We start from the raw sequence: 22,064 nt of genomic DNA, 5'->3' as shown, positions 1-22,064 counted from the left end.
TATACAGATTATTTCGCAATTAAAGTATTATAATAGAAGAAAAATGTTGTTTTTGGTTATCGTTTCCGTCTATTGATATGTTTGATCTTTTAGATAAATCTTATAATTAATTGTTTAACAACAATATTTATGTTAGTGTACACTTAAGTTTAATAATCACATATATTGCAGATATTTTAGACACCTAACATAGCATATAACCATTGAAACTGGATTGCCTAACAATACCTCATTGTTTCCATTGTCGATAGCTTCACATCGACAAGATTAGTTCATCAAGAACCGGTGATATTTCCAACTAAAGATTATCGAAAAGTACGAAACCCTCGCTCCTAGTCACGCGGAGATACTAAACAGTTTTTTCCTTTATGTTCGGTTAGCGAGGAAATTTCAACAAATGATTTAATGTTACATTTTCAGCTAACATTCGTGTAGTAGCCACATTCCTTCTATTTACATCTTCTCCATGACCAGCGAAACCTTTTAGAAATATCCATAGGCGTAACACCGGATTCTGTTATTTTATATAGTATTATCAACAACAAGGGAAAACTTTTTTGAGGTTAGGTATTACATACCCTATATTTGAAGTCACATCACATGTTGGCAATATAAATGTAGAAAATATAAAATGTTTATTTAACTATATTATTGACCGAAATGTTTTCATGTCTATATAACAGATTTATTTTCTGTTGTAAAACTATATATACATTCTGTTGAATGCCCTCGGTTACATTAACTGTTTTTTTTAAATTATTAATAACCTAATGAATTCTGTTTGAATGTTTGCTTGCTATGTTAATGTATAAGTAAATATTGATTGATTTCTTTATTTCATAGAATGCGCTTTTTATTTACATAACTTTTTAAATATTGGCCTGAACAAAGGTAAATAATATCTGGTTTTCAAGCAATATTAGTATGTTTACAATGATTTTGATTCTTGACTGCATAGTGATTTGTTTATATTAAAAAAGCCATTATTTTAAGTTGTTTGGATCTATTTTTAGCTATGTGCTACAGAGGTTATATTTTTTTAAATTAATAATACTAATTTTACATCAGTTATTAATCTATTCTTGAAATGGTAAATTCAATTAATGCAACTGCTTCTGAAAAACTTTTTTAATAATATTATTCTTGTTAAAATTAATAATCTATCAACAGTGTTAACAATAATGTATAAAGAGTGATAGAGATGATTTAAAAACAATGATTTCAATTAATAGCATGAATTATCAAGTATTAAGTGTTGAAAAGTAAAATATGTTTAAGAGCCATATTAATGAAGTATGAAAAAATGTAATCTTATAATAAATTATTACATCTAACTGCAATTTATTTTGGTTATTTTAAATCCTCTTACACATGGAACAACACTTTGCTATCATAATATCTTGGATTTGGAGCGAGTGATCTTGTAATATTATTTACGCAAGTGCCTTCATAGTTCTTGAACAATATTGTTGTGAACGTTAATGCGAGCTGCTACTCATAGAACCTGTGTTTCTTAGATTTTCAATAAAAGTGGGTCGGTGTTGAAATTGAATTAAAAAATTGTGAAATATATTTTTTTATATATATGTTTTAAGGTCTCCTTTTACCAACTATGGGTTTATCTGGACTGGGCCTAAAGTTTAACGTGGGCTCCGAACCACGGTCCCCAGCATTAAGCCTACCGACTGGCGAGCGACCGACTTTAGAAATCATCCCAGACGATATCTGATCTTACCCTGCCTAGTTACAGGCGTGACTGGGATCAATTTCCTTCTCGGATTTTACACTCTTGCCTAGAACATTCACAAATTTTAAACAACCACAAACATAAATCTACCATCATGCCCCAGTAGGATTCGAACCCGCGGCTATCGCAACAGTAGGAAACCGGCTTTTTAAATTATTTGTAATGTCACAAATTAATTGTAATGCCATAAAAAGGATGCTAGTTTCGAAGAAAAGTATTACTATATCCGAGAATAAAAAATATAAATACTCCCTTTTAGCCATATCGTATTTACAGCACTCCTAATTTCTGTGGCGTGAGCTTAAGCCCTTGATAGTTGATTATAAATCTGGCCATGGGGGCAAGGAATGTGGAGAAATCTGAAATAAAAAATTCGAAAGTCTAGTTAAAATGAACTATCGGTACTTTTATATCTTTTGAAAAAATATCGATACTTTCCTAAATTATATTGATGTTTTTCTAAAAAATATCGGTCAATAAAAATATAGATAACTTTTGAAAAAAGTATCATTCATCCAAAAATTCTCATCGTTTCAGAATTGGGTTGAAACTAAATGAACACTCGTATTTTGCATGATTATTTGGCATCATTGATAATAATAAATAACACGGCCGCTACAAGCTGTCAAGATCGACCCACCCTTATTAAAATACATTGTACATACAAAATGTGCTAGTATGTCTTTTAATCAGCTGTGTTATCAGCTATATTGGTAAATATGCGAGGTATCAATAAAAATGCAGATTTTAGTATTTCTTTACAGTTATCCATTTAATATTGTTGTGTTATTACTATACTTTAGTTGTTTGGAAAAAATCTGTTGCGGATGCCCATCAAATATTTTTAGAAGCCTATTTTGAACCGTTATATCCTATTGTCGGATTTTGTTTTAATGATTTAAAAGTGGTGCATGTGACGTTAATGCCAAAGGTCTGGAGGAGCAAAAACAGATAATACATTACAAGATTTGTTGGACTAAATCAAACCTAAACTCCCAAAAAGAAAATCAGAAAGCTTAACATTTTACATAAGATGAGAAAGATCCATAAGTAACAGTATGCAAAATATTTTTTCATGACAACTCTTGTCCACATATTACATGAACTGTAAACCGAACTAAACAAACAGAAAAAATTGCACACCGAACTCACTCGCCAAACATATTCCCTTCTGATCTTCGAACAATGATTGGATCGCTGTCGAACATGCATGCTTATAGTATATTACAGAATAATTCTAATTTATTGAACAAGCATAAAATAAGCTAGAACAGGATGGATTTAGAATGAATTATATGCGATTCTGCTAAGAGAAATACGGCAAATTCAATTGAGGTTAAGGGATTACCTAATGAAAAACCCTATAAATGATTTTTAACTAAAAATCCTTTATAGTTAAATACCATTCCTAATACCCAATTGATGATGAAAATATAAAGCAATATTCTGTAATATGATAAAATACAAAATTAACATTAGAAGTCAATATTAATAATTCCAATACTGGCTAGAACAAATATTTGTAGTCTACCTGGCCAGTGTAATAAAAGAAAACCTGAAAGTCAATATTTGAGCGGTCATTTCTACCAAAGATTTTAAATCCTGGCCACGTCAAACAATTAAATCATTCTTATCAACGGTGGAATTACTTCTCCAAATAATTTGTATGTATTGTTTATCAGGTAATATTTGGAGAGTCTTATAAAACGAAAATAATTATAATGCAAACCAAGACGCAGTTAGTTCGGGTATTAAAACTCTAAGGAAGTCAGTTGAGGTTTGGAGTTTGGTGTGGCTGGACGTAGGCCCACTGTGGGAAGTTGTGGTTGGTGTTTGGGTGAACTGTGACTGAATTCATTGGATAATATTCATCAACAAAATGAGGGGTATCTTAAAAATATTTTAACATAAATTTTAACGTAAGATTTTTAAAAAATAGTTGAAATTAAATAATTTTATATAATGTAATTATCATAATAACGAGAATCATAATAATAATGAATGTCATAAATGAGACTTTTAGTTACTATTATAATTATTTATTTATTTTTATGCCTCTGAAAACAGGTAAATTCGATCACTTTGATATTCCTTTAGTATTCACTGTGTACGCTGTATGTTGGTTTGAATTATGGAACGCTCAAAATAACAATTTCAATATTCACTACAAACGTTATTTTAATTCAAAAAATCTCCTTTCCAAGTCTATAAAACATTTCTAGAAACTTATTGATTAACTGCTGTTGCATCATATCTTAATTATTGGTTTTGGTATCAACAATTTAGCACTGGAGATTTTGATGCCAATAACATGAATAACCAAGAAAATTCCAAGAATGAACTGGAAAATATTCGGTTGGAAACCTAATTCAAGCTGTTAAATAATTTTCAAAATGATTGGTAAGGTGGATTTGATGAAGACTTGATTGACTTGATTATACTGATGACTGACGGTGAAAAAGGGATCTATCAGGACAATATCTAGGATCAGCAAAGTATAACACGTAACTACAGAATGAAAGAGTTACTGAAAGAGTCATCCTGTTATTAGACAACGCTCAGCCACACGTTGCCAGGTGTACAAAGGATAACAGGTTAATTGAAAAGTCCCCGGCCTACCGTACTAAAACAAAATTTTTTGGCAATATTAGTTTTTTTATTCAACATAATTCCCTTCAAGGGTGATACGCTGATTATAGTGACTCTCCAACTTTTCGATACAATTTTTGTAGTACGATTTGTCCTTTACTTCAAAATAGGCCTCAGTTTCGGCGATCACCTCTTCATTCGACAAAAATTTCTTTCCAGCGAGCATTCTTTTGAGATCTGAGAATAGGAAATAGTGGCTGGGGGCCAGATCTGTGAAATACGGTAGATAAGGAAGCAATTCGAAGCCCAATTCGTGGATTTTTGACACGGTGCATTGTCTTGGTGAAGCAACACTTCCTTTTTCTTCAAATGCAGTCATTTTTCAGCGATTTCGTTCCTCCAACCGTCCAATAACGCGCCAATAATAATGTAATAGTCGCCATTGATGGTCCTTCCTTTTTCAAGATAGTCAATGAAAATTATTTCATGCGCATCCCAAAATACAGACGCCATAACCTTGCCAGCCGACTGTTGCGTCTTCCCACGCTTTAGAGCGGGTTCATCGTATGCAGTCCACTCGGATGACGGTCGATTGAACTTCGAAGTGAAATGATGGAGCTATTTCATTCGTTGTCACATCTCGACGCAAAAACTCGAGTTTATTACCCTTGATCATCTTCAAACACTGCTCCGAATCATCAACTCCTCGTTGTTTTTGGTCAAAAGTGAGCTCGCGCGGCATCCACCTCCACAGAACTTTCTCATACCCAAATATTCCTGAATTATTTAATTTCAATGTACGGTCTTTCAAAATCATTTTGTGGATTTTTTTGTTTTCGCCGGTAAAAACCTCTTTTGGGCGTCCGCTGCATTCACCGTCTTGGGTGCTCATTTCACCACGTCCAAACTTAGCATACCAATCCTTAATGGTTGATTTTCCTGGGGCAGTGTCCGAAAGCTCGGCATCAAACCAAGTCTTCGCTTCAACTGTATTTTTTCCCTTCAAAAAACTAATATTTTATCAACACGCGAAATTCCTTTTTATTAATTTTTTTCACAGTAACAAAAGTTGTTTCACTCAAAATGCTATAATTCACAAACTAATGATCCGACAGCTATCAAATTTATACACGCATCTTTTGAGGGTTAGGGCTAATAAAAAACATGGATTTAATTCTAGTAGTATCTAGGCGACTCATTAAACCTTTTGATTAAAAGTAATTGCAGCTATTTATACCGATTCAGCATGTCATGACAGGAATACGGTTCCAAATGCTGAAGAAATACAACAATGGTTAGATGAATGGATCACTGTTTCGACACACTATCGCCATGTTGCCAGAAAGATGGAATAATGTTGTAGAGAGTCTTGAAAAGTATTTGGATTAATATATATTTCATCAATTTGTCTCAATAAAAGTATTTTTAAAGGAAAATATGATCAGAAAGCATGCAATCACGTACTAATAGTATCAGGTGCCGTCTATATACAATAATGACAACTAAAAAAATTGACAAATACTTGCATAAGAATGCCACATATCAAGTGATTTTTGATAGCAGACTCATAAAAAATTGTCGTCAATACCATTCAGATAAGTTTGACCCCTGAATATTGCCTGTCTATGGAAAAAAATTATTTCCCATTCTCTTATGTACATAACCAATTTTTTTAAGCACTTAAGTATCCCGGTTGTTAAATTGGTTTGTTGCAGGTAATTCTCCAAACATTAGTAATATCTAATATAGAGTATATTGTTTAAGTAAAATTTAAACATATTATTACTACCTATAGATTAAAAATTAATAATTTCTAGAGTCAATATTAAGGATTAAGGAGCCCAGATAAGGTAATAACGAAAATGAAACGTATAATGCTTAATTTATTTAATGGGATATTCTAGTCTAGATATTTGAAAATATCTTTTTTTTAGTAGAGATTTTTTTTAATTTAAATTATTTTCGGAGATGTAAATTAAATTTTTAACATTCCGTTAAATGCGATTTTCGCGAGACGTTTAACTTAAAATCTCAAGTTACACTGAATCGATTCGCTTCCGACAAGCCTTCTCTATGTATGAGACTAAATAACTGTTTTCGCCATATTACGGCTCTTCGAGTAAACGAGACATTTTTCACCATTTCTTTTATCATATTCCAATTTTTTGAATATAGTAAAAATCCAAGTAATCGTTATATATAATCGATAAATCTAAGTAAAACAAAACATAAATAAATTGAGCTAAACGTCACAATTATCACTTCTTCTATTACCAGACGCCCGTTAATAAAAGAAGCATAACAGTGTAGCACCATCTATCGAGGAAACGAATAATCTAAATGGTTTCATTTAGTAACAATAACTATTGGCGGCCGTGTGTAGACACGAACGACGATCATATCGCGAAAATTCGAATAACGCCAGTTTTTCAGCCGCTATTTATTCGTAATGCTCCGCGACTACTCCTTGAGGTTAAATCAATTCAACGGTTGTTGTTAACGGTGGTATTGAGGCAGGTCGTAACCGCGAGCAGTATCGTAACAAACTCCGGCGGTTGTTTTTTTCTTTCTTTCTGTCTCTCTGGGCAGCGCGGCGGCCGGTTGACTTTCTTGCTTTTAAATATTTGCAATTGCGTGCAGGAGACCTCTTACTGATAATGAACCGTGCCGGCCAGGCACAAAACGTGTTTCCTTTCTGCGCTTTTCGAAGTTGTTAATGAGAAAAGTGACTTTTTTACGACGGTATGTAAATTATGGCTGATGGCCTCATAAACGCTACAGAAAAACGACAGTAGGAGCGCAACTGTTTGACGACAAGAATGGAGACGATGCGAAACTAGGTGATGGAATTTGACACAGAAAAGGGTTATAATATATCACTTCATTAACATCAACGCTAACGATATTTTGCGATTGATTCTGAAAACACTACAGTCACTGTCACGACATTTTAATTTTACTAGTTAATGTTATATTTGGGTTAAACTGTAGCAGTATTGTCAATCAGATAATACTTAATAAAACCAGTGCAAAACTCTATCATAGGATAGAATTAGTTATACATTTTTACTACCCTTAATGCTTCAATAATCTGACCAATGGGCAATACATATTTCTTATGATAATAATTCGATTCTGTTATTCTATCTTATTCTAAATCTTGCTCCACAATATGTATATGTCCATTAATCAGGTAATACACGTTTTAATCTACACACAGTTATAATTTACATTTTGCTGATTTACAAGTCCATAGGAATGCACTGTCATTCTTTCGAAGTACTTGACTATAATTCATACAGTAATTATACTCGTTATGGATTCTACAAATTTATCATACTGTATCACTTCCATTTTCCATATTGAAATAAAAAATTCATATTTCCAAATCCATTGGGGTGCACTTGACACTCTTTCGAAGTGTTTAAAACTAACATTTATAGCACGCAAGACTTTGTATTGAAAGCCTTGAAGATGTTAGAGCAGGGTCATTCTGAGGGACTAGGCAATTATTAATATTTACTAATATTGGGGATATGTTTTTCTATGCAAGGTAAAAGTTACAGGGATAAATTTTGTTCTACTGGTTATACGCCAGGTTTTCTGCAACAGCTGTATTTCATTAAGATGTGTTTATGCTGTTGTTGGGTTCTAATGAGATGCTAAGATTGTAATTTCTTCTGCATATATTGTCACTATATTATTGTCATTTCTTTTTATTCAATATACACTTCGTGCATTTTCGCATTCACCGATTTAACATAGTTGTCGCTTTTTTGACTTTCTTTTTTTAACTTTTTTTTCTTTTTTGACTTGATTATGATTCCTGAAAATGATAGGAAACGTTAACACTGCAAGGAAAATATATGTTAATAAATACGTTATTACTAAAGCATTTCAATATTTATCAGAAAATGATGAATGACTAAAAACAGTACAGCAGTGACATACAGCACATAAACGTTTACATTATTATATTTCATCACCAAAATCGCAATTGTCAGTGTCAGTGTTCCATATTCATGTACAACACATTGAAGATAGCGATATCTTGCGAGAGTTGGTACATCATAAAGACAAAACAAAACGTTGATGAAAAAGTTGATAGATGAATTAAATTTGGTTTGAAATATATCACTTTATTTTCAATTGTCTCTTGATATACCACTACAACTGGTACTTTTTACAAATTTTTGTCATTTAATAAAGAAAGAAAAAAACAATCGAAGGCAGAAATAAAGAGATGTGGTTATTCTGAAAAAAGAAAAATGAGAAAGTACTTTATCCATCTAATGCTAGTGTCGTTTGATTTTTTTTAATGTTTAATTGAAATTAAACAAAATGTTTCAAGTAGTTACAGTTTCTTAAATAGTTTCAAATAGCAGTTAGTTACTTCCTAACTAAAACAAAACAAATATAAGTATTGATGGGGCTAGCCTCAGAGTTCCATCCAGTGTTAGCATAAAGCGTAAGAAAGTTTTTGTGTAAAATGTGTTATTGGTGAAGTCAACAACTGAACCGAAATATAGTACCATACAGACAAATACCAGTGTCTTACTCCTTATAGCTTAATTCTTGATGACTTGTTGGTATCCAATAAAGGTAAAATCACCATTACCGTTCATTTTCTTCGGACTGTGTAAAGAAGTTGGAAAATTATTCTAAAACAAATTTATCTATAATTATTGATATGCCTTAATTAAAAAAAGAAATTATAGAGGGAAATAGTTTTACTTTTTATCCTGATCTTCTTTTTGAAAATATTAATTAAATATACTTAAATGAATAAACAATATATGGCTGTAAAAACAAAGGCGGAACAATTTAAAATCACCAGATCTGATTGGCCCCAGCAGTATGAACAAATTGGACCAATCAAATGACGCAAAATATGAAAGCAAAAGAGTTATATTCGTGATTGAATTATAGTCTATGTTGTAGTTTTGCAGTATGTTCAAGATTATTAAAGAGTTTTTTATTTTAATATTATATTAATATACAAATATTTTGCAATATGCAATATGTTCTCTCTGTTAATGTAAGCATCTTTACTGCGATACTAATCTGGAGCATATAACTTCTATCAGTCCATCTTAAGTTCCTTAAATTGAAAATATGTAATGCAATTTATTTTTGGCATACATTTTATCTCGCAAAGAAGCCTCATTATCTACCTGATATTAATGATTTCTTTTCAATCAACAATATCATCAAATCTGTTGGTTTTTAAAAATGAAATTAACTGTAATATATCATTGTAACGTTAAAATTATTAAAACGCTGTAACGCCATCTCTCGAACAGACGATCCGATAATGAATAGTTTCCGTTTTAGATTGAGGTTAGATTTGAAAGGACGACACTCGATTGGTATATGTCATACTTGACGTATAACAATTACCATTACTATAACAAATGTTTACAGCCTATCGTGAAGTTTGCAGTACGCACGAAGCACCAGTGGGAACTGTGGAAAAGAATGTGGTGTATTTACTATACCTTTCTATTCTGAGATGACTTTTTTAGTATACCATTAAATAGTCATGAGAAAAGTAATAAAAATATTAATGTTAGCCATAATTGATTAAATTACATTATAGAAGACACTCATTACATTATATATATAGATATTGTAAAATGAAATAATTTAATTAATAAAAATTAAATTTGATTATAACAAATTATTTTGAGAAATATCTGGTATTGTTTACGAAAACTAACATAGATAACAACAAGACCATATATAACTTATTAAGAATAGTAATTTTAAAAATTTAATGTGATTGAGATTTCATATAACTGTAAAGTCTTTCCAAAGTATCAGTGAACCTACGTCATCTCAATTTTTGACGTCTAAACATCGCAATGTTGCCGCATCAACTCTGAGTTTTAGGTTATTTTGGCTTTGATATATAACAATATTCTAGTCTAAATAACATAATGAAACAAAAATGTTATCAAATATAATTTATTTTTATATTATCAAATATCTATTACATATATTATTAAATAATTTAAAGTAGAGTTAATTATATAGCCACAATAGTTTATATGCTTTATTCGAAGTTTTTTTTTGTACATAACGTCATCCAGTTATTTAATGTATTGCTTGCCGCAATTTGTAAATTCGTTTTAGAATCGGATAATATTTTCCTTCTCATTTTATTCTAGTTAAAAACGACACAATGCTATCTGATTAGCTCGAATACGTAAACGAATGAGCCTGTCAAAGTTGCCCGGTTGTCAGACGTATCCAAAATTATTGAAAGCAATAATGATAAGGGGTTATAACTCTAACCTATAAACCATTGTGGCTGTATAATTAGCTGTACTTTTAGATGTACACTAATGTTAAAATAAATTATATTTGATAACATTTTTGTTCAATTATTTTATTTAGATTAGAATTTTGTTATATGTCAAAGCGAAACTCAGAGTTGATGCGGCAACATTGCGACGTTTTATTGTCACAAATTTAAATTACGTATGTACAAAATATAGGTGAGACATCTATATAATAGACTATAGGTGAGAGTTGTTTTATTATATTTACATTAAACTCTTTTCCATATCACCCATGAGGTAGACACATATATCTATGCATATATATCGTTTACACTCTACAATACAACTTCCTACAGTTTGAAGTCAGCATTGAATCATAATCCCACATTCAGCAAATTTAATTCAAATAAATAACTAAGTGTATGACCTAATTCATCTAAATCAAAGGTGTTATTAACAATTCCTACTCAACAATTTTAAAAACAAGAACAATATATCTGTTACCATTGATAATACTTAATGAAATGTTATTCCAACGTTTACCTTTTTCCAACAACTTTCATTGTCTTAACACAGTTTTTTGTTATGTTGCTATGAGTGACCCAATGTCCCATTCTGAAATATCCATGTTTCATCTAAATACAAACATCAAAATAATAAGTCTTCCTTTGTTCTATTATATGCTGTTAAAATTTCTATTCTTTTAAAAGCAATATCTGGAAGTTCCATTAGAACTCTTTGCGGATTATTTTTACACCATTTAAATCCTATATTACCTAAAAGTGTTCGAAAGCATATTCTACATGCCTCAAAGACCATATCTCTTAGCTCTAAGCTATCTATGGATACTTTCCAGACAGTTTCATCTGAAATAATTGTATTAAACCATATTAATATTGAAAAAAATGACTTTTTTAATACTTTTCATATATTTGATCTCTGAAAGAACAATAAGCTGATGTTGATTCGTCATCCGCTTCGTACGAGGACCGTTTCTTTTCGGTGAATCTAAGATTCAATTTTTAATTTTTTGAGATATTTTAATAACCGTGCTATACTAATATTCAGTGCAACTGCAACACGCTAAAAATACTTAATAATTAGCTATAATTAATGTTTAATATTTATAATTAATATTATAATATATTATTATAGTATTATTATATATTAACGTTACAATTAATATGTTGAAGACTTTTACAGACATTTGACAACCAAACGACTTTTGCAAGATCATTCGTTTACCTGTTCGAACGTATCAGACAGAATTGTATCTCTTTTTAATTGGAATAAAATGAGAAGGAAAATATTATCTGCTTCTGAAACAAATTTACAAATTGCTGCAGGCAATACATTAAACACCTTGACGATGTAAGTTCACAACTTCTTTGGATAGACTATATACTCGGTTTGCTCTATGGTAGTAAAACCTACACATTTATATTTCTAAGCATAGACGCTTAAACCTCTATAGGAAAAAATAAAACAATATGGAGCTGATATAATCAAGACACAATATATAAAAATACATATTTTTGGCAAGAAGACTTTTAGTTATAAATTAATTGAATCGCTTATTATTTGGTTTCATGTTACATCAAAATACCGAAATTAATTTCTTGACAACCTATATCTATATATACACGCAAATATTTTATTATTGTTTGATAATATATCTTACGTTGTTACGTGTGGTTATCGGTCATATGCAAAAGTCAATTTACTCGATCTGTTAAGCCTTTAATACGTTAAATAACTGATGGCGAAGTAAAGCGTCACAATAGATAATAGATTTAATTTGATAATACATAATAATTATACAATTTATTAGGACGATTAACTAGCAAATTAATATTTCTAGTTATATTATACACCAATATTAGTGTAGAATATATTTATCAGCCATTAATAAAATTACAGGAATTATGTGTCCGTTGTTGATTTATAAGGTATTAAAATCAGTGTGAAATTTAAAGCGCCTAGTCGTTTAATACTTTAACTGAAGTTTCGCTGTATCATTGCAGATCTTAAAACGGCACGCTACGATGTTTTACGTGAAATAAAACAAACTATTTATAGGCTTCTCATTGACAAATATTTATATGTGGGATTATATGGCATCGACGACATTATTTATTGGACTTTTAATTTTAATTCGCAACAATTGCTGTCTAATCCGACTACTTTTATCTGTTAACGTATCGACTCGACGTTCATTCGTACCTTTTCTCTTTGCAGAACGCAACCCAATGTGCTCCATGATCGATTACGAGATGTTCCTACCGCACAGCCCGCCTGTCTTCAGTCACAGCCCGCCGACCAGCTTCCTCAGTGACTTTGCATCCTTCCCCCGTCTGCAGAGATCGTCCAGCTGCAGACAAACCCAACACAGCTTCACCATATACCCGAAAGCCGTTGCCGCGCCGGTCGTGTCCCCGAAGAGACCATGTCTGGTCATCAGACCCAATGAAGATTCGTTTTCGTCGTCCAGCGATGAGGATCCGACCAGTCCCACCAAGCTCAAGAAAAAAGTAGTGTTCGCCGATGACAAAGGTATGTCGTTAACCCACGTGCGGGTGATGACGGAGCCGTCTAACGTGCCGCCTTTGTGGAGCATGAGGTTCCTCGCTGAGGTCACTCAAGGCGTCACGGCTGAGCCGGAGGTTCGGAAGGAACCGTGGGAGGTGACCTTTCCTCAGCCCGCTTCGGACTACGTGACGTTCCGAAAGAAACTGGATACCATGATGGTGTCGCTGGAAAACGTTATAGTTAAGGAGGCTGACGAACAGGTGGTCGGTACCGTTAAGGTAAAGAACTTGGCCTTCCACAAGGAAGTGTTTGTCAGGATGTCAATAGATGACTGGAAAACACACGAAGACGCTTTCTGCAACTTCGTCCCGAACAACCTTCCCGGAACTGGAACCTACGTGGTCTTCGACACCTTCTCGTTCAAGATCAATCTTCCGCCCAAATCCCGGCGCGTGGAATTTTGCGTCTGTTTCAAGTGTGATGGTCTCGAGTACTGGGACAGTAACGATAGCGCGAACTACATCATAGTGAAGAAGGCCATGAACCCGATCCACAGATCACTATCCGAAAACTCAATCTACGACAAGAAGAAGAACGTCCAGGCGCCGAACGGTGTCAAAATCGAAAACAAGTGTCGAGACGCGTCCCAAGCCAAGCTGGACTCGTGGGCCCAGTTCGCCAGCTGGAACCATCTCGAGAATTCATCTCCATATTGGTAGATGCCGTCGGGATGGCCCTGTATTTTTAGCAGGGTTGCAGAGATATATATCAAATTTTTGTAAGTACCCATTTTTTTATAAACCTTTATAAACACATAGTTCTTTAGCAGTATATTATTATAGTTAAAATTAAATGTTGATCCAATAAACCAATGGTGATGATACTTTTTGATTATATGCTAACTATATTTGGTCACGGTATAGCACGCTGAAAAATACTTGATTGACCATTTAATTTCAAGTACTCAGTTCAACTGAAATCATAAATTAAATAATTTCAGGCCTACCAATTTAGAAAATACTGCCAACATTGTAATACCATGTCAATAAAAACTGCAGCACTATCCTATGAATTTTTTTAAAATATTTTGTCTTGACATTTAATGAAAACTAGTGATTGTCTTGTGGTCGAAATTCAACCACAATTTATTAAGTTAATCATGTTTCTCCCATAATGGAGTAAAATACGGAATGGAATTTAATTAAATCTAATTTCCATTGAGTTTTAAAAATTAGCAAAGTATTAATAAGTTTAAATTACTTCACCACTGAATATTATAACGTAGAAGTATCATGAATAAGAGTATTTTCAGAACTGTATCAACTTCAGAGCATCAAGTATATATGGTTTTGATTTATTTTTATGTTATAAACATAAAAATGGAATATTAAATGAAGTAATACAATTTTTTGTATTAATTAAAATAATATCGAATACAATTAGGCACTTTATTTGTTACAATATAAAAATTATATTTAATGTATTTATAATCACTTTTCAAAACTTAGGCCTATAAAATAACTAAAATAATTGATAAAAGGTTCAAAGAATAAATTGTCATATAGTTACATATTTTATTGCATTCACTGTTAAACATATTAATATCTACCAGATGCTTAAGTTTTTTACCAAATACTGTTAATAATTCATATTTTCTTCTCTTTGTCCCATGTATTCATTTTCTATTTTTCTACATATTTTCATCATATTTATTTCATAATTTCTATTTTAATTCTTATTAAATTTTATCTTTTATACATATTTTTCACATAAAATATATAGTGAACGACAAAAAAAAATATGTTTGATTTAAGAATAATTTCTTTACCTAAATTTTATTACATCTTCATCTACTTTTTATTCCATTGTTATCTTTAAAATAGCAACTATCATATTATTATCTCATCAGCAAATATATTTATTTCAAACTATTATTTTATGTAATATTCTGGAATCTCACCATTGCAGATAGCTGATCTTTAATCTACCTTTTATGGCTTTCGTTAATCTTCTGCTTTCTACTTTGCCAATGTGGGACACAATATGGGGACTAAAAACTCATCAACAAATGAAACTATTTTGTAATTGCTAATACCTTCATTTTGACTCTTCATGCCCAAATTAATTTATTTATTATCTGCAATATTTGGTTACTGTACTAATGAAACCTAAAATGGTAAGTTAATACCAACAAAATTTACAGAAAAAATCTTAATACATTTTACAATTACCTCTAATGAAATGATAAACTATGTTAAAACGTTGATATACTAGATACGATATATTGAATACGATATACGTATATAATTAAAACCAGTTCTTGAGCAAAAAAATTTTTCTTAACTGTTCCGAGTTCATCAAACTAATTGAAATTGTTAACATTTAAAGTGGATTGGAAAAAAGCTACAGCGAAAATCTAAATACCTTGTAAACAGAGGACAGGCGATTCTTGCTATTCTCGAATTTTATATTGTATATGTCGCGCTTTTCTGTACAGCTTAATATACTTTCCGATAAAACGAACACATTAATTTGTTGTCCCTACAAATAATGTAAAATATAACACTATATAATCGTACCTCTGTTAATGGCTAATTAATGAGTGGCAAGTTCGTAATTGCAGCAATATGGGAATAACGACAAATAATATAAAATCTTTAAAAAACACTGCTTAAAATTGAAGCAAATCATTTAATAATGTTAACTCAGTCGCTTTCCGTGTTAATATCGTTCCAAATACAAAACATAAGGACTTGTCTTCCGATTTAGAATTGCTCTGCCGGCATTTTGCGGTACAGCGCTGCCAAATTTACGTCCCAACGTAAAATTACACGCTCGTAGTTGACTCATGTACAACAGAAACGGGGAATAATATACCGTATTAGAATTGGAGCTGTCATCGGGCCGGTCAAATCTAATGAAAGTAGAACCTAAAATATTTGTTTATATATTTTGTCAGTGACTTGGCGGCTATTCCTGGTTACGCTCATTTTTTTTATAAGAATTTACTTACTTGTAGGTTATGTTACACAAAAAGATTAGGCTTAAAAATTCTTCCTTCGTATAGGATTTAACCGTGCCAAATTTCACGCCTCCCGGTGCTTCAGTGTTCCTCAAACAAGGAGGCAATTTTTTTTTTCTAAGCCGATTAATATGTAGACTGAAAAAACATTCTTCATCATCTCGCCTTTACCACTGATTTAAAATATATATTTATTATATTAATTTACCGTTTTCCTCAAGCACTATAGTAAATACCACCCGCATATTTTCCTAAATCAGTGCCAATTATTCTCTTCCGTCGTACCACTTGTATTCATATATTAACAGACGAGTACTGTGTTTCTTGTTCATACTTGCCCACATACATCACGAGTATATTATCTCTGTCAAGGATCAGCTGCAATGCATCTTTCTACTTTTTACGACTGAGAATTTATCGAGAACCACCCTCATAGTTTCAAAATGAATATAAATAATTAATAATACTAATTTCACTTAATCATACAAGAAAACAAAACAATAATAACAATTGGTATTGACAAAACTATGATATCTGTCAGTAGGGTACAGTAAACATTATTTAATGGTTAAAACAAATTCTATAAATATAATGAAGAAAATATAATTTTAAAAGCAAGTTATTTAGGCAAAAATGCTATAGATGACGCCAGGTGTAACAGTTACGTAAAGTTTTTCGGACGTTTATCAATTATCACCTTTTCTTAATTACCCCATGGATTATTTAAAATAAAAAATGTATATCTACCGAAAATATCCTTCTTTATAGTCCACAATAAAAACAATAATTGCAATTATTTAAATGTCTAACACGAACATGATTTAAATACGAGCGACTAGATAACCTCGTTAAATAAAAAGAGAGGTTACAATCTAGATAAACCTCAAATGAAAATAATTGACATGAATGACAAGATCTTGACAGCAATTATGCAATTTTTATGTATTTTTTTAAAATAAAACGTCAGTATAAGTACGGTGAAGGTACTTAATATAATGTTTATTCGACTTGTAAATAGCATACGATATGTCGCAACTGCAGTAGAACTGAAATAAGGTCAGATAAAGCATAATCTTGGCAGATACTGAACTGTTTTTTTATGAGAACATAAAATAATTGCAGAATGGCGAGCGGGTAAGCGCTTTTTATCTTTTTTCTAGAAAGATTACGCGACATTCAGTGCTCATCGGTATTTTAATATATTACATTAATATGAATTAACTTTTATTTAAACGTTTTGTGTATCATTTATTATGAGATTATGCTCATTAAGTTTATTATATTGGAATGTCGAAACCTATCAGAATAAATTAAAATTACCAATGATAATTAATATCATTTTGGAGCGAGTCACTTTGCATAATCTTATTTTTATTTCATAAATATTTTTCAAAACCCGTAATTGGTTGATATAATATTTTTGCGGCTAAATATTTTTAGGTTATCCCTTTTTGCCATTGATGCTTTAAATTTCACTCGGTTAATCATAGCTGCCAAATATTGTTATTTTCGAGTCGTAATTTTATCGAGAACGTCTGATTTACTGTGTTACTTTTCCAAGGGCTACGCACCGCTTTAGAACCAGTTTTTTTTGCAGTTAATATCAAGACATTATATAAAACTTGTCCGGCTTTCTATTTTGTTATAAAACAACGCTATGGAAATAAGTACGGTACTATTTTTAGATCAGAGAAATAGCATAAACTCCGATCAATTATAGTACGGAAAAATGTATGGTTAAATTAAAATTCAACCGATAGACATAGACCCAGATGGCGCAGCGAGTGCGGTTTGGTTGAAAGCCGCTAATAGGGGAAAATTCCAACCGTACAGGGTCAGTGAAAGAGGTGAACTTTAACATTAGATTGTCGGTTTAGTTCGGAGTGCTTTTTCGCATAGAACATGAAATACAGAGTGTTCCTGAAACAATATGCTAGTCCTATTAAAATGATTTAGGTTAAATTAATCGGTAAACTTCCAGCTAATTAAAGGGGAATGTTCTAAAAATAATTTCTAGATACTTACTGATATTATGCCCTTTTGTCATTAACCGACTTCCAAAAAGGAGGAGGTTCTATGTGAACTGTGTACTTTTTTTAAATGTATGTTCGCCGATTTCTCCGTCAATTCTGGGCCGATTTTTAAATTTTTTTTTTATTTGAAAGAGTGCACTTCGGAGGTGGTCTCATTGGATCTAAATCAGGATATCTTGGGGAGAACGAGGGAAATCGAGGGAAACTATCAAATTTCAGAGGTACACAAAGTTTTCACATATTTTTTATCTAAAATAATCAGGTATTTGGGTATAATGTTAATGCTGAGCTGATGTGACAGAAAATCGAAACTGGTTCAGTGCAAAAGCCATTGAGTTTACATTTTTGCTATTAACTGTAGTATATAAGACTTCGTAGACATTTTATAGACAACTGCTTCTATAGTGTAATGGTTAAAGTGTTTAGCTCCCAAACGGAGGTCGCGAGTTCGATTCTCGGCGGGGACAATAACTTTTTGTTGTTGTTTAGTTAGAACATTTGTCACATCACCTAGAGGTAGCGGAACCCGGTGCCTGAAGCGCTCCTTATTTTCAATCATTGTTTTTTTATTCCTATTTTTCCTCATACGGGTTGCACCTTGGCCTACCCATTGTAACATTAAATTAAATAACTGCGTAATTTATCGAGTAAATATCGAACACTAAAAAAAGAAAAATAATATTTAAAAAACTTGAACCGACAAAAAATAAATAACGAACTTAGTGAGTTTTATATTATTTTAACCAACTGATCATTTTGAAGTCGGTGCCGAGCTCAAACAATACAAACTTAATAATATAATTTTGTGAAAAAATTAAATTACCAACACAACAAATCAAAATTAATAAAATAATAATATAATTGCTTCGATTAGGCACCGACTTTTGATTTTTTTAAAATTTTTAGTGAGTTCTTTATTTAATTTTTCCAGTCGGTTATATTTGTTTACTAAACATATTTTATTTTAGATTATGCATCATTTATTTTTAGCTAATAACACAAAAAGTAATAATAAGCATAATAACATAAAATAAACGTATTTCAGTGTATATAATCATATATATGTAATTTAAACACATTTTGTACCACTAAAAGATGATGGCATGTTATAAAGAGCGTCTATTTTCTCTATCTCTCTCTTTTTAGCCTCTTCCACTCTCTTCTGCCTTTGGTCTTTCTCTTCACCTATCTCTATGTCCTCCCCATCAAGTAAGTTGTGTCCTTTCTATGTACTCTTCTACTGATTCGATATCATAATTTTTCCAATAAAATTGCCCATGCATATCATAGATGACGTTGAGTATACTACTAAGTGCAGTTTGTAAAAGTGTAAAATTCATTCAAAAAATGTCTACAAAATTCATCAAAACGTTAGTGATAATAATTACAAGTTATAAATCGGCAAACGTTTTGCTTTACAATGTCCAGACTTCATAAATTTTGATAACGTGCTGTTTTATTGAATTGAATAGAATTATATATTCAATATTGAAACGTTTTCCTTTATTACAATTCTAACTCTTTTCAAGTGTTTTATTTCGACTGCTTATATCTTGCTTTTATCCTTGTTAATATCTATGATTCGCATATCAAGATTCTTCTATATATTGTACACTTTGATTTTGCTTCATATTTCTTTTTTGTCATAAATTTACTAATTAGAGCGAAGTAATAGTTTTTCCAATTCTTGCATTAATTTATTTTTCCTGTTTCCCATTACCTTACATTTCTATACCAAAATATTTAAATACATTTGTTCAATTTTTACATCTTCAATTTGAATGTCTGTATGTTCTGGCTCGCCCATCACCACTTCCTTTTGGTTTTAGTTATTCTCTTACTGTTATTTTCAATCTGTTTAAAATTTCTTATAGGTGATCTAGCCTGTCAGTTGTTTTATTTTTTCTATTCCTTTATATTCATCCATTAATATTATAAACATATTTGGGCTTAAGCTTCCGTGTTGTCTTAGTCCTGCAGGGTTTTTGAGGGTGCTCGATTTCATATTTCCTGTATTGACAGTATTGATATTTATTATTTAGCATTTCTCTTCATACTCTATCAAATGCGTTTCGAAACAATTAATGCTAGGTATATTTTTTTTCTTTGGTTATACTTTTCCACTCTTTGTGTCTAAAAGTCTACAATATTATATATACAAGTCTATGCCAGATGTTAAACTATATACTCTAGAATATATCTTAAATATTTCTGCTAAAGTTCAAATAATTCGTCTTTATTTTCGAATTTAATAGCAAATAAAATAGAAGGACTTGGTGTGAAAGCCATTGACTATATGTTCTACCATAAAGGTTACTTCAAATTAAATTAATAAAATATATATGTTATTTTCTATATGATTTCATATAAATTTCAGTTTTCAATGCTATACCAAAATTTTCTTTGTCATTATGACAACGCAATCTCTCACCCTAGAGATGTGTAATGACGCGTAATGTATTCGCATCAAATTGTCTCGATTTTCGTAATCGAAGCAGAAAGCAATCTAAGAGGGTTGCAAATATGTTAGCTTAGTATAATATTATTTAATGAAATAAGATATTGTTATGTAACCTTCCATATATAATAGATATTCCACTTGGTACATAACGAATATATAATTCACAGTAACTTTTCGTAATGTATTTTTAAAGTACTAATTCCATTCTGTTTTTGATTGCAGATGCTCTTACGAAGAAGTTGACTCTTATTCTGGAACAGAAACAAGACCTTGACCGGAACCCTGAAATATTTAACGATGAAGAAAACGCAGAAAAGAAAGTAACCAAAATGATGGAAAAATAGTAATTACAAAAAAAACAGGAGAAATAGAAACGCCAGATCCGCCGGAGCTGTGATAGATTATAGCGAAATTAAAGTGATAATACGTCGTTTTTATAGTGCCAAAAGCTTAATACAAGAAGAAATACAAATAAATAATATATATACAGATATAAGTGGTAACTCGATGCCTTGTATAACGTACCTTTACTGAAAAACAAATGAAAGACTGATATTTTTATTGTTGTGAATAATATTGTTTCTAAGTTCATTTATCACGTTAAGTTGTACAGTACTAAATATGTTTTAGGTTTAGGTGTTTTATTTTTGTCGTTTTTAAGTTTTTACTCTTATCTCTTGTAAGCAAATATCGGTTTTTTCTTTAAAATGTTACAAACTGACTGAATACGAGCTGTGCATGGTGCTGTCCTAGTTAGTTGAATGACGCGATGTATGCTTGATCCGAGATAGTGCGCGTTATCGAAAATGCAAAATATTTTGTGATATTTTTCGAAGAAAAATCTGATTCGCCCTGTATATAATTATTATAATTATCACTGCGTATTTTATTGTTTTTACAGTCCCTAGTTGGTAAGATGTTATGATCATGTTTTAGTGCTTCATTTTACTTTTGTCTTATTCTTTCTCTTTGTAAATCTGTAGCTGTAGGAGTTAGTTTTTTATTCGCGAAGATATTCGGCCAACTATGTGCCCTCTACATTGTTTATCCTATGTTGTACAGTTATTTTGTTATTAAAATAATGTTACATTATTATGTTTAGTTTCATTCAGTTTGTATATTCCAACACACGTACCAAATATAGGTTTAGTACTCAATTATAATGGTAATGGGTGCCAATAATCAAAAACATTGACTTGTATCAAAAATATGGTTGAAAATATAAAAGAAAAAATATAAAATACCATTAGTATAACATTTGGCAAGATAACTAATAATTGCAGGATTATATACTCTAAAGAGATTATATATGATAGAAGTTGTTGATCTGAGGTCACCAGTTAGGAATTGTGAGAATACCTAAAACAAGTATCCATTAATTACTTAAATAAAGTGTCCC

General features: G+C 31.3%; 1 protein-coding gene across 2 annotated transcripts in view; it reads left to right on the top strand.

The window, feature by feature from the left end:
* Window positions 1–21,758, top strand: part of Gbs-70E (Glycogen binding subunit 70E) — a 72,498-nt gene extending 50,740 nt beyond the window's left edge. Inside the window, exons 1-3 of one of the 2 annotated variants that reach the window (XM_076397168.1) lie at window positions 3,535–3,633; window positions 12,859–13,927; window positions 20,888–21,758. In XM_076397168.1, coding sequence (XP_076253283.1) covers window positions 3,627–3,633; window positions 12,859–13,868 — 1,017 coding nt within the window. In that variant the 5' untranslated portion in view covers window positions 3,535–3,626 and the 3' untranslated portion in view covers window positions 13,869–13,927; window positions 20,888–21,758. Of the gene's footprint in view, window positions 1–3,534; window positions 3,634–12,858; window positions 13,928–20,887 lie in introns of those variants that run through there. The other variant, XM_076397169.1, reaches the window with a different exon arrangement.
* Window positions 21,759–22,064: the final 306 nt, after the last annotated feature.

Source organism: Rhynchophorus ferrugineus, unplaced genomic scaffold (assembly GCF_030347505.1).
Source record: "Rhynchophorus ferrugineus isolate W39M unplaced genomic scaffold, kcgeb_rfMv2 rfM2, whole genome shotgun sequence".
Taxonomy (NCBI): Eukaryota; Metazoa; Arthropoda; class Insecta; order Coleoptera; family Curculionidae; genus Rhynchophorus; species Rhynchophorus ferrugineus.
Note: the sequence above shows the minus strand (reverse complement) of the source record. Positions and strands in the feature narration are given on the sequence as shown.